We start from the raw sequence: 14718 nt of genomic DNA, 5'->3' as shown, positions 1-14718 counted from the left end.
GCTTACTTAATAATGTTGAGGCTCTGTTTCGAAAACAAGACCGCTCAGCGCTCTCGCGTACCGAACCGATAGGCAAAATGGCGGAAAAATTACAGAATAGGGCCCTAGGTGACGTGGATTTCGATGGCCAGTTATTATTACAGATGTCGGACGTCGAAGACTTGACAGACTGGTAAAACAGGACAGGCGGCGAACTGTGGCGGAACTAACATCAGACTTTAATGCTGGACAGAGTACAAGTGTGTGTGTACACACTACACCAAACACTCCTAACGATGGGCTTCCGCAGCCGACAACACAAGCATGTGCCAATGTTAACATCATGATATCGGCAGCTATGACTGAAATGAGTATGCGACCATTGGTACTGGGTGTTGGCGCAGTGGCAGAGCGTTGCATTCTGTGATGAATCCTGATACCTTCTTCATCATGCCGATGGGAAGGCGCGAATCCGTCGTCTTCCAGGTAACAGCTTCTGGACACCATTACTGCTGGATGGAGATAAGGTTGCGGTGGCTCCTTAATAAAATGGGGAACATTCACAAGGGCATCCATGGGTCCAGTGGGGCTCGTGCCAGTCACCGTGACGGCCGAAGACTGTCATCGTATCCGGATTGCAGACCATGTACACTCCTTCTTGACATTTCCCGAAGGCAGCGGCATTTTTCAAGAAGATAATGCGCCATTTCACTCCTGGTGATAAAGGGATTCGAATGAGACTATCGTAAGAAAAGGAATCAGCGATTCCTATGATCGTTTTGTCAGTTCTGTTTTCGTCGAAGCACAGAACGCGTGTGTATAATGGAAGCTTATTATTTCTGCTCACCGCTCCTCTTCCCTCGGACGGTCCAAGTTCTCGTTTGTTTACGGCCAAGGCCGACTGCCACGATACGCTGTCTGCATAACACAAATATTATTGCTTACTATTTAAGCTGTTTCTATATTGTACAAAAGTAAATGTTTTCGGTATGCAAATACACTCCTGGAAATGGAAAAAAGAACACATTGACACCGGTGTGTCAGACCCACCATACTTGCTCCGGACACTGCGAGAGGGCTGTACAAGCAATGATCACACGCACGGCACAGCGGACACACCAGGAACCGCGGTGTTGGCCATCGAATGGCGCTAGCCGCGCAGCATTTGAGCACCGCCGCCGTCAGTGTCAGCCAGTTTGCCGTGGCATACGGAGCTCCATCGCAGTCTTTAACACTGGTAGCATGCCGCGACAGCGTGGACGTGAACGATATGTGCAGTTGACGGACTTTGAGCGAGGGCGTATAGTGGGCATGCGGGAGGCCGGGTGGACGTACCGCCGAATTGCTCAACACGTGGGGCGTGAGGTCTCCACAGTACATCGATGTTGTCGCCAGTGGTCGGCGGAAGGTGCACGTGCCCGTCGACCTGGGACCGGGCCGGACCGCAGCGACGCACGGATGCACGCCAAGACCGTAGGATCCTACGCAGTGCCGTAGGGGACCGCACCGCCACTTCCCAGCAAATTAGGGACACTGTTGCTCCATGAAGCTGGGCTATGGTCCCGCACACCGTTAGGCTGTCTTCCGCTCACGCCCCAACATCGTGCAGCCCGCCTCCAGTGGGGTCGCGACAGGCGTGAATGGAGGGACGAATGGAGATGTGTCGTCTTCAGCGATGAGAGTCGCTTCTGCCTTGGTGCCAATGATGGTCGTATGCGTGTTTGGCGCCGTGCAGGTGAGCGCCACAATCAGGACTGCATACGACCGAGGCACACAGGGCCAACACCCGGCATCATGCTGTGGGGAGCGATCTCCTACACTGGCCGTACACCTCTGGTGATCGTCGAGGGGACACTGAATAGTGCAAGGTACATCCAAACCGTCATCGAACCCATCGTTCTACCATTCCTAGACCGGCAAGGGAACTTGCTGTTCCAACAGGACAATGCACGTCCGCATGTATCCCGTGCCACCCAACGTGCTCTAGAAGGTGTAAGTCAACTACCCTGTCCAGCAACATCTCCGGATCTGTCCCCCATTGGGCATGTTTGGGACTGGATGAAGCGTCGTCTCACGCGGTCTGCACGTCCAGCACGAACGCTGGTCCAACTGAGGCGCCAGGTGGAAATGGCATGGCAAGCCGTTCCACAGGACTACATCCAGCATCTCTACGATCGTCTCCATGGGAGAATAGCAGCCTGCATTGCTGCGAAAGGTGGATATACACTGTACTAGTGCCGACATTGTGCATGCTCTGTTGCCTGTGTCTATGTGCCTGTGGTTCTGTCAGTGTGATCATGTGATGTATCTGACCCCAGGAATGTGTCAATAAAGTTTCCCCTTCCTGGGACAATGAATTCACGGTGTTCTTATTTAAATTTCCAGGAGTGTAGTATTGAACATGTATAATTATCGAGGTGCTCAGACAGATACACTACAGAACAGATCACTCACTATATTGATGACTATGATGTGTAATGCCTTCGATTTACCTGCAGGATAAACGAATGTATGCGAATACTATAATAATGTGAATGTGATTAGTCTTGTACTATTGTTATTTACTAATCAGAAGATATTAACGTTACCCATCGAACTTCCTGTGCTGACTTTAGGTTGAAGTTCGATGTGCATTACACATATGATTCCTATAGGACTTAGGGGCACTGTGACGTCAGACCCATAAAAATAATTAAACTTAGTTCTATGCCCGGAGACTTACTCTCAGATATAACAGACATTTGTCCCATTTCTAAGTTTTTTTTTTTAATCATACAGTAAAGCTGCATGTCCTCGGGAAAAATTACGGCTGTAGTTTCCCCTTGCTTTCAGCCGTTCGCAGTACCAGCACAGCAAGGCCGTTTTGGTTAATGTTGCAAGGCCAGATCAGTCAATCATCCAGACTGTTGCCCCTGCAACTACTGAAAAGGCTGCTGCCCCTCTTCAGGAACCACACGTTTGTCTGGCCTCTCAACAGATACCCCTCCGTTGTGGTTGCACCTACGGTACGGCCATCTGTATCGCTGAGGCACGCAAGCCTCCCCACCAACGGCAAGGTCCATGGTTCATGGGGGGAGGTATTTCTAAGTAGGCACTGAAATAATTTCGTTCTTCACTTATTTTATCTGATGTACAGTTTTCAATGTCTCCTCGTCCTTCTTTTAGAGGATCTGAGCAAATAGGACAGAAACCTCTGTTGCTCTACGTTACAACTAGACTGAGAAAATGTTGGACTTTAAGTGCTGGTACTTCTAAGCCAGAAGCACAGCCACCGATGAACTAATTTTGCTGAATGCAGTTACTGAAAGACACAGAGAAAATATGAGACAAATACAGCATTTCTTGTGTGTTATTATTTAATCACCATATTGAATACACTCACAATTTTATACATGTTCAATACCAACTGTTATAAATATATTTTGGTTCTCCACGTATATTCCCAAAGGTGTGGACAGCACCAAGGGTATGTTACCAGAAAATACGCACCAGTAAGAAGTCGCTGTTAATTTCTAGTTTTGTCGAGAAAACTCTTAATGTCGTCTTCTGTGATTTAAATGTAAATTCTCAGCTGCTTGCATCAAGTTAACGTTATCACTGAACATTACCAAATATTATTATAATAAATATAAATTGTGTATGTGTAAGGTCTTTTGAAACTTTAATACGTGGACACTGCAAGATACTCAAGTTCATTCAAAATAATCTGTGTTTTTCGACAGTTAAAATATATTTAACTATTTTTCCAGAAAGTATGTAGCAATTTGGAATGCATCGTTTCAAACACATCATCAAGATTTTTCCGTTGGTGAACTCAAATTGACTTCTTAGATCCATTTGATTCTATTATGGTAACGCAATTCACTGAACAAATCAAACAGTAAACAGCATATGAAAAAAAAAACATAAATTACCTAGTCAGTTGTCTCTCATTATACCTGGAAAATACCATGTTGGTTGCTACTAACAGGCGAACTCAGCATTATTATCATCACGAAGGAACTACAGACATTGACTGCAAGTGGGTATTGATTGAAATCAATGAGAAAAGTTGAAAATTTGAGCCGAACCGCAATTCGAATCCAGGTCTCCTGCGTACTAGGCAGATACTCGGACCACTAAGCCATTTGTGGTCACTAGAACTGTGCGTTCTACCCTAGCACACCTCCCAAACTTTCAAATTATCTACACGCCACTAACGTGCTGCCGCTGCCCACCATCCTCATTACACGCGCCATTTCGCCGATTCCCGTAAGAGATCAAGCCCAGTGTGCATCTGCACTGAAGAGCTCATTGTATGTCCCGTCTCAATGATTTAAATGGTCTGTTCTTCCGCGCATGTCTGAAAGAAAGGACACTACATATATATTATTATCATCATTAGTTTATTCATTCTGGAATCATTGTTAGTGTTGACTCTGGGATTTTATACATCAATTTTTTGCTATGGAATCTTATTCACAGCAGAGCACACATAATCTGGTTTCCTTGTTGCATTGACCTAGTGACCGATTGGGAACAGATAACTTAACATGTTGTTGTTGTTGTTGTTGTGGTCTTCAGTCCTGAGACTGGTTTGATGCAGCTCTCCATGCTACTCTATCCTGTGCAAGCTGCTTCATCTCCCAGTACTTACTGCAACTTACATCCTTCTGAATCTGCTTAGTGTATTCATCTCTTGGTCTCCCTCTACGATTTTTACCCTCAACGCTGCCCTCGAATACTAAATTGGTGATCCCTTGATGCCTCTTAACATGTCCTACCAACCGATCTCTTCTTCTAGTCAAGCTGTGCCACAAACTTCTCTTCTCCCCAATCCTATTCAGTACCTCTTCATTAGTTATGTGATCCACCCATCTAATCTTCAGCATTCTTCTGTAGCACCACATTTCGAAAGCTTCTATTCTCTTCTTGTCCAAACTATTTACTTTCCATGTTTCACTTCCACACATGGCTACACTCCATACAAATACTTTCAGAAACGACTTCCTGACACTTAAACCTATACTCGATGTTAACAAATTTCACTTCTTCAGAAACGCTTTCCGTGCCATTGCCAGTCTACATTTTATATCCTCTCTACTTCGACCATCATCAGTTATTTTGCTCCCCAAATAGCAAAACTCCTTTACAACCTTAAGTGTCTCATTTCCTAATCTAATTCCCTCAGCATCACTCGACTTAATTCGACTACATTCCATTACCCTTGTTTTGCTTTTGTTGATGTTCATCTTATATCCTCGTTTCAAGACACTGTCCATTCCGTCAACTACTCTTCCAAGTCCTTTGCTGTCTCTGACAGAATTACAATGTCATCAGCAAACCTCAAAGTTTTTATTTCTTGTCCCTGGATTTTAATACCTATTCCGAAATTTTCTTTTGTTTCCTTCACTGCTTGCTCAATATACAGATTGAATAACATCGGGGAGAGACTACAACCCTGTCTCACTCCCTTACCAACCACTTTTATTTCACCATACATTTCTTCAATTTCTTCGTCATATAAACTTGTACTACTGGAGTAGGCGTGGGATTCGTATCTATCTTGGCCACAATAATGCGTTCACTATGCTGTTTGTAGTAGCTTACTCGCATTCCTATTTTCCTATTCATTATTAAACCTACTCCTTCATTACCCCTATTTGATTTTGTGTTTATGACCCTGTATTCACCTGACCAGAAGTCTTGTTCTTCCTGTCACCGAACTTCACTAGTTCCCACTATATCTAACTTTAACCTATCCATTTCCCTTTTTAAATTTTCTAACCTACCTGCCCGATTAAGCGATCTGACAATCCACGCTCCGATCCGTAGAACGCCAGTTTTCTTTCTCCTGATAACGACTTCCTCTTGAGTAGTCCCCGCCCGGAGATCCGAATGGGGGACTATTTTACCTCCGGCAAATTTTATCCCAGAGGACACCATCATTATTTAATCATACAGTAATGTTGCATGCTCTCGGGAAAAATTACGGCCTTATTTTCCCCTTGCTTTCAGCCGTTCGCAGTACCAGCACAGCAAGGCCGTTTTGGTTAATGTTACACGGCCAGATCAATCATCCACACTGTTGCCCTTGCAACTACTCAAAAGGCTGCTGCCCCTCTTCAGGAACCACACGTTTGTCTGGCCTCTCAACAGATACCCCTCCGTTGTGGTTGCACCTATGGCACGGCTATCTGTATCGCTGAGGCGCGCAAGCCTCCACACCAACGGCAAGGTCCATGGTTCATAGTTACCATATAGCGTCAAAACATTGTAAGGTGTCAGGCAAATCCAACACCTTACATGAAAACCCTGACATAATAAGCAAATCTACTAGAATGTCACATAGCTCCGAATAAATCGTGACATTAAATTAACCAAAGTAATACGAGTAACGAGTGAGCAAATGGAATACCACAGACTAACGCAAGAATGCCTAAATGCATGTCGTACCTTCCCACCGTGAGGCAGACGCAGTTCCGAGGGGAGAAACGAGGACAGAAGCCGAGAGCAGAACCGTGGGGAGGGGCTGGGCACCCACGCCGCGAGCCTACCTGTACAACTATACAACCCGCACGTTTTAGCGTGAGGCTTTTTCGCGTCTCAGGTATGTCAAGGACAACCCCCAGCCCATGTTAAAAGTTAGAGCCCTCCAGAAAAGCAGTATAGATCTTACGATAACACAAAAAGGGCCACTACCACCCGCAAGTTTTAGCGTGAGACTTTTTCGCGTGTCTGTTACATTAGGATCACTCCCCAGCCCATGTTAAAAGATAGAGCCCTCCAGAAGAGCAGTATAGATCTTACGATAACGCTAAAAGGACCACACTAGCTGCAGGTTTTAGCGTGAGACTTTTTAGCGTCTCTGTTACGTTGCAAACTTTAAAAACATTGCCGCACCACGAAAAGTATAACGTCTCTCATTGGATAGACAGAATTTTTGTAGGCGGAGCGTAAGGTTAACATTGAGACCCTGATTGGTCAGATGAAAACACAGCCAGATAGCTTTCTTTAAACTAACTTCGGTAAATTGTAGTAAGGAGAAGTTCGAGAGTTAGTTCCGAGACGGCGGGCTGGATGGCTGCTGCGCCAGCCGCTGCCGCCCTGACGCTGCTTAGACACCGACAAGGTAATGAACGCACGCGATGCCGCATTTTTGAGCGCATAAAGCTTCACTCAGAACTGCAGAAGTCTCATCTGTTACACCCCTTTTTTCCGTAAAACTAATGGTGATCGTTAATTAAAACTCAAGGTGTTCACATTTGGCACTTGAAGAACAGATCTGAAACGCGATGATTTTTCTTTTATATAGTTATTGAGAAGCCACATCAGCCACTGTAATTTACGACAAGTTAGATAAGTTATTAAAGATAATTGAGGGTCACTGTAGACCATTTTGATAGTTTTCTCTTTTGTGAAACTTAAATTAAACCTAGATTATAAATGTGATATGGCATAGGTCATCCTTCGATCGATTGTAGAACTTGGAAACCCATTTAGGGAATATTCGTTCACATTTTTGTTGAACGCTGTTGGTTTTTACCATCCTGTATTAAAACATTTCCTTTTATCAATAGTGCAATTTATAAACGATGTTTTGTGATTAGAATAAATTTCCAATGGTAAACTTAACTGCTTTTTCGACGTTATTTTACCAGCTAACTAAAAATAGGAAAGCCTTGAACCCTTTCCACTATATTTAGTTAGAATTAAGATTCTTTTACAGGGAGTGCAGTGGAGCTGACGCTGAGATCATTTAGTATTTGGTTATATCATCGCTAGTCTCATTGAACTCTTCTGAATTCTACATGTCATGTGTGGTCTGGCGTCTCCTTACCAGCAGCAGGTCCCAGGTTCAAACTACTTAATTCCCTAAAAAAACACGCTCAGAGCGTCGTTGCGCGAAAGTGGTAGGGAGACACGATATAGTACAATCAGACACCACCATGAATGTTTAGAAAATGGCGACCTTGCCAGGATGGTAAAATACCATAATTGAAGGTCGACCACATGCCTAACTAGGTCAGAAAAATATCTTGTTGAAAATTTTTTGTAAAAATTTTTTTTTCTAAAGTTATACATAGTCAAAAACGGTAGCTGCAGCGATAGATAGTAAAAGTGTTCAAGTAAAAGTGAGAATTCTAACAGTGGCAATAGCATAATTAAGTTATGAATTTTGAAAATTGTTAGAATTAAGTTTTCTCTCCAATGCAAGCGCACAGGTGGCGGATACGTCGTTGACAAGTTGGTTCTGACCCAACAAGTAAGTGAATGGATTGTCAGTTTTTGTAGTGTGAAGTCGTGTGAACAAAAAATTTATGAAATTCGTGAGATCGTATGAGCGCCTTGTGAACAAAAAGTTTATGAAACGCGTGAGATCGTATGAGCGCATTTTGACGCGAAGTAGGGCGCGTGAATTGCTTTTAAAACAGAAAATAGGGATTCAGAAAGATTAGCAATGGCAAATCGAGACCTTTACAGAATTGAGGTAGAGACCCAGCATGAAAATGAACAGAGAATAGAGGACAGTACAACAGACGATGCAGTATCGCGAGAAGTAGGACAGATAACGCACCATAACGAGGATAATGTACGCCAAGGCACAGAAAACATGAGTCAGCATACGACAGAGGAGCAGGAAAGTAGAGAGGCAGTCGATGAGGATTCTAACTTGCGTCTTGAATATGTAGAACCCATAGCACATGTAATCAGAGCTCCCTCACCACAGAGTACAAGGAATGCGAGCAGAAACGTGTCACAGCACAGTTCAATGCAATCGGTTGCGAACCAACACTTGGGCGAAAACACAGAGCGTAGGACGTCGGAAGAAAACGCAATAGGACCCACCAATCTGGCAGAATTATTACAACAAATTACGGAAATCATGACAAGGCAAAATAAAGAAATTGCGAACCAAATTAAAATTCAGAATGCGGAAACCACGAGACAAATGCGTGAGATTAAAGAACAAAACAAAAAAATTCAGTTACACCTAAGTCATATTGAAGACGAAGCAAAAGAATCTCGAGAAGTGATAGGAAACTTAATAATAGGTCACAATCAATTGAGAACAGACATTGATAAGGTACAAGCGGACATACAAACATTGCGTAATGACACTGAGGACGAGATCAAAACATTACGTAACAACACCCACGGAGAATTCAAGAAAGTAAAGAAACAGATAAACGAAATTACTAGGCAAGCAGCAGGTACAGCGCGTGAAATTGTTGAAAACAGTGTGTTACACAAACGTATCACAAAAGCAGCGCTGAAAAGATATGATAGCCGCATAGTCAAAATAGAAGCGCAAACGAAGGGACAATTTCAGAAATTGCGAACAGAGTTGTTGCAAACCACTGAAGAGCGTAGTGAACAGGATCGAACAAGCACAGAGTCTGCAACCACATCCGTATCTGTAACACCACCGGAGAAACAAGAAATTAACGAAGATATTACGCATTTGCGATTCCAATCACAGACGGAAAGTAACATACGTGAAATCAGACAGCCTGCACCGCGGGTACGCGAAAGTTACAGTGGACAATATCCAATGGATCTACCACAACAGGAAAGAACGACGAGAGAAATGATCAGAAACAAAAGTGGCGAAGAATCGCGAATTTCATATGGAACTATGACGAAGTACGACAAATATCATTTCCTCACAGTCAGAAAATTTCAACACTTTCGCGAAGGAAACTCATTACATCCACGAACTTTTATTGATCAATTCCGAGTAGGATTACCAGAACACTGGACACTAGCACACAAATTAGACTTTATATGTGCACACATGTCAGGAACAGTCGCAGAAATCATGCAGAACGTTGCAGCGACATGCCGATCGTACGAAGATTTCAGAGAGAAGTTTCTCTCACGATATTGGTCAAGGGAAGCACAGAACAGAGTGAAGTACGAATTATAACAGAACCCATATTTTGAAAATTCAGGAGAGAAGAGTCCCGTGAAATTTTTCGAAGTAATGGCAAACAAAAATCAATGCTTAGATGTACCATACAGTGACGGAGAGTTGATTAGTTACGCACGATGAAGCTACCATTGAAATACCAGCAATCATTAGTAGGTCGCGGAGGCAATGACATCGAAGCATTTAAAGGTATTCTAAGGGAACTAGAGTTCATATTTTCGGAAGATGACGCAAGAAAAAGACGAAGCGCACGTGAGAACGAAAGCAAAAAGCAGTGGAATCCACAAGACACAGTACGAAGAAACAATTACGAACCACGTGATAACTTCGCACCAAGAAACCAGAATAGATTTCAACAGAGAACTGGTTATGGATTTGGAAGAGAATATGGCAATAACTATAATTCACCTAGGAATGGAAACAACTACACTCCTGGAAATTGAAATAAGAACACCGTGAATTCATTGTCCCAGGAAGGGGAAACTTTATTGACACATTCCTGGGGTCAGATACATCACATGATCACACTGACAGAACAACAGGCACATAGAAACAGGCAACAAAGCATGCACAATGTCGGCACTAGTACAGTGTATATCTACCTTTCGCAGCAACGCAGGCTGCTATTCTCCCATGGAGACGATCGTAGAGATGCTGGATGTAGTCCTGTGGAACGGCTTGCCATGCCATTTCCACCTGGCGCCTCAGTTGGACCAGCGTTCGTGCTGGACGTGCACACCGCATGAGACGACGCTTCATCCAGTCCCAAACATGCTCAATGGGGGACAGATCCGGAGATCTGGCTGGCCAGGGTAGTTGACTTACACCTTCTAGAGCACGTTGGGTGGCACGGGATACATGCGGACGTGCATTGTCCTGTTGGAACAGCAAGTTCCCTTGCCAGTCTAGGAATGGTAGAACGATGGGTTCAATTACGGTTTGGATGTACCGTGCACTATTCAGTGCCCCTCGACGATCACCAGAGGTGTACGGCCAGTGTAGGAGATCGCTCCCCACACCATGATGCCGGGTGTTGGCCCTGTGTGCCTCGGTCGTATGCAGTCCTGATTGTGGCGCTCACCTGCACGGCGCCAAACACGCATACGACCATCATTGGCACCAAGGCAGAAGCGACTCTCATCGCTGAAGACGACACGTCTCCATTCGTCCCTCCATTCACGCCTGTCGCGACACCACTGGAAGCGGGCTGCACGATGTTGGGGTGTGAGCGGAAGACGGCCTAACAGTGTGTGGGACCGTAGCCCAGCTTCATGGAGACGGTTGCGAATGGTCCTCGCCGAGACCCCAGGAGCAACAGTGTCCCTAATTTGCTGGGAAGTGGCGGTGCGGTCCCCTACGGCACTGTGTAGGATCCTACGGTCTTGGCGTGCATCCGTGCGTCGCTGCAGTCCGGTCCCAGGTCGACGGGCACGTGCACCTTCCGCCGACCACTGGCGACAACATCGATGTAATGTGGAGACCTCACGCCCCACGTGTTGAGCAATTCGGTGGTAGTTCCACCCGACCTCCCGCATGCCCACTATACGCCCTCGCTCAAAGTCCGTCAACTGCACATACGGTTCACGTCCACGCTGTCGCGGCATGCTACCAGTGTTAAAGACTGCGATGGAGCTCCGTATGCCACGGCAAACTGGCTGACACTGACGGCAGCGGCGCACAAATGCTGCGCAGCTAGCGCCATTTGACGGCCAACACCGCGGTTCCTGGTGTGTCCGCTGTGCCGTGCGTGTGATCATTACTTGTACAGCCCTCTCGCAGTGTCTGGAGCAAGTATGGTGGGTCTGACACACCGGTGTCAATGTGTTCTTTTTTCCATTTCCAGGAGTGTATTATAGAGGGAATACCGACAACCGGAACGGGTACTGGAGAACCAATAGACCGACAAATTACAACTATTGCACCTTAACTATTTATCAATAAACCAGGTAGTCCCTTTAAAATTTTAAACCTACTACAATCTTGGCCTAGATACTCTCACTTACGACAAACAACTATGTCACAGTACACGATAGGATAGAAAAACAATGTTTTATGAAACATTTGTTTTCTTTATTGTTGCATTAAACTATGTTATCATACAATATAAAGTCTCAGACACATGTCAAAAGGAATATTCGCCCACTGGAGGCGAGAGCTGTCGATGGCTCCTGTTTCAGTGACACTAGCTTGCGTTACTGGCGACGATCTTGCATCTGCGGTTAACTGCTTCCTGCTAGCTGCAGTTGTTCTTGAGATTCTACCACGTAGCAAAATGTGTTACCTTCTGCACGGCGGACATTTGACCACTTTGTATCACGGTAAGGCATTACATCAGTCTTATAAAACTGTTCCAGTGGTTGTAATCTGCGTTAATTATGTAATCTGCGTTAATTACAGCTCATTTCAGACGAACAGCAACTAAAGACTTTTCACATATCGAAGTTCCACAGTGTGAAGTTCTTAATACAGACTGAAAATCACCCGTGTGTAATGAAAGACAATGGAAACACACACTTAATATAGAATAAAGAGTAACGCCTCCTACGTACTCTGTTGGCGGATCACCCTACCTGCCAGTCCGTTGGAGAAATATCCAAGTCGGTGCCGTATGCGTAATAGGTATCGTTTCGTCAGTTTACAGAGAAGCCAATACATGTATAAGAGCTAGTCTCAGACTTAAAGTGTAGGCCTTTTTAGCCGATTTTGGCACAATAGTCACATCTCTCTTAGTACCTAAACAAATCAACGTATTTTGAGCACAATACGCCCTTAAATCTCCTAATAGAATTCAAACTGTATTAGCTTTCACAGGTCAGTGTGACACGCTTGGAAAAACACCTTGTCAAGCAACATTGGCACTCGTTAAAAGGGAAACTATTGCACCTTAATTTGAACTTTTCAGCGATCCACTAGCTCGTTGGACATTTACTACACACGTACACTGCAGGGATTCCAAAGTGTAGCAGGCGAGTTTATTGCGCTGATAACTACTTGTAGAAGTGTCCCAGTTGAAGGGCGAACATCATTCGCAGAGTCATCAGCGTCCTCAGTACTCTCCGTTGAATCCCTTGTCGTCAACGCCCTTGCCGAAGACAGAGGCGTGGTCGTCAGGTTTGTCTGCATCTTTAGGAACCGCCTCTGCAACAATCGTAACGGACTTTTAAGTTATAAACCATTCAGCGCAACAACATCGAATGCAAAGAGACAGGGTACCTTCTACACATTCCTCTCATTAAGTGCACCTTATGCACACACTGAATAAAGAGCACAGTATAAAACTAATCTACATTCATGAAGAAAGTACATAATCAAAACAACGTAAAGCTGCCGTGAGTAATCACACAAGCGTATATATCTGTGCTGTGTTCTACCTTTATGCATTTGGAGAAGAAAGCGATGCCCTGAAGTGAGGAGTCCACGTAACGTAAATTATTACAGATACAGCAACTAATACAGAATCAGAGTTTAGACGTGGTGCAACTCTCTAAATAAAACTCCGTAAAATTATCTCTAAACCACTTCACCAATTATTTCGATTAATTTAGAATGTAGCTTAGATGTAACGCTTTCTTTGGAAGTTCACAAGTTAATGACGTATCTGAATTATCATCAAAACGTTGTTGTTGTTGTTGTTTTGTTGTTGTGGTCCTCACACTAAAGACTGATCTGTGTATCTCTCTATTATAGTCTGCCCTGTACAACACTTTTCAGCTATTGCAGCATACATCTATTTGAACCTGTTTTCTGTAGTCAAGCCATCGTCTCCCTCTACGTCATTCAACTGTCACACATGTGTCCAACACCAAATGGACTGAAGTTAAAATCTCCCAAATGATCGACGTTTCAACCACTCTGCTGGGATCTTCTTCAGGATCTTGAAGTGTCCACTCCTTCGCCTTTAGCGAAGGAATACTTCACTTACTATCCAATGACGAAGGGTCCTCCAGTGGTAGCCACAAGGATTTTATTTAACAATCCTATTTCTCCAGTACAAGCGTGGAAAAACTCCGCTTTTTAAGGGAGTGCGACACTGGTTCAGTCAACAGTGGCTACCACAAGAATATCCTGAAGAAGATGCCTGCAGACGGATTGAAACGTCAACCGTTTAGAAGAAAGACGTGGCCTAACAACCCAGAAGATTTTAACTTCAGTGAGAATGGCCACGAAAGCCTGCAGGCTTGCACCAAATTGGCTATTGCTTAATAGCTCAGAATATGTCCTATTAACGGAGACCTACTTTTGGTCAAGTTTCACCATAAATTTCTTTTTTTCTCACGTAGATTCAGTATTTTCTCATTGTTAATTCGATCTACCGTACCCCTCTACTCTTGAGTATCCTTCTGCAGCATCACATGTCAAAAGTATCAATACCTTCTTGTCTGTTCCTCTTCTGATTCACTTATGCACAAGGTTCCAATCCATACAAATACTTTCAGAAAGGACTTTCTAACACTTAAATTTATGTACGACGTCAACGAATTTCTTTCTCAGAAATGCTTTTCTCGCTTTTGACAGCCTGCATTTTACATCCTCTCTACATCGGACATCGTCTTTTATTTGCTGTCCAACTAACAAAACTTATTTGCTCCTTTTAGTGCCTCATTTCCCAATCTAATTACCTGAGCATCACTTGATTTAATTCGACTACATTCCATTTCTCCTGTTTTACTTCTGTTGTCAAGGCACTAACCATTCCGTTCAGCTGTGCTTCCAAGTCCTTTGCCATTTCTGACAAATTTACAATGTTGTTGGTAAACATCAATGTTTTTGTTCCTTTTCTCTTAACTTTAATTATTTCCTAAGTTCTCATAGTTTCTGTTACTGGT

General features: G+C 44.1%; 1 protein-coding gene across 3 annotated transcripts in view; it reads right to left on the bottom strand.

The window, feature by feature from the left end:
• LOC126354240 (sialin-like) overlaps window positions 1-14718 on the bottom strand; it is a 516792-nt gene that overhangs the window by 406081 nt on the left and 95993 nt on the right. For 2 of the 3 annotated variants that reach the window (XM_050003739.1, XM_050003738.1), the window contains one exon: window positions 11941-13030. The exons of the other annotated variant lie outside the window; for it this stretch is intronic. In XM_050003739.1, the coding sequence (XP_049859696.1) occupies window positions 12939-13030 (92 nt within the window). In that variant the 3' untranslated portion in view covers window positions 11941-12938. Of the gene's footprint in view, window positions 1-11940; window positions 13031-14718 lie in introns of those variants that run through there. 3 annotated transcript variants of the gene reach the window in all.

The sequence above is a fragment of the Schistocerca gregaria genome, chromosome 3 (assembly GCF_023897955.1).
Source record: "Schistocerca gregaria isolate iqSchGreg1 chromosome 3, iqSchGreg1.2, whole genome shotgun sequence".
Classification (NCBI taxonomy): Eukaryota; Metazoa; Arthropoda; class Insecta; order Orthoptera; family Acrididae; genus Schistocerca; species Schistocerca gregaria.
This window is presented reverse-complemented; position numbering and strand designations above follow the sequence as displayed.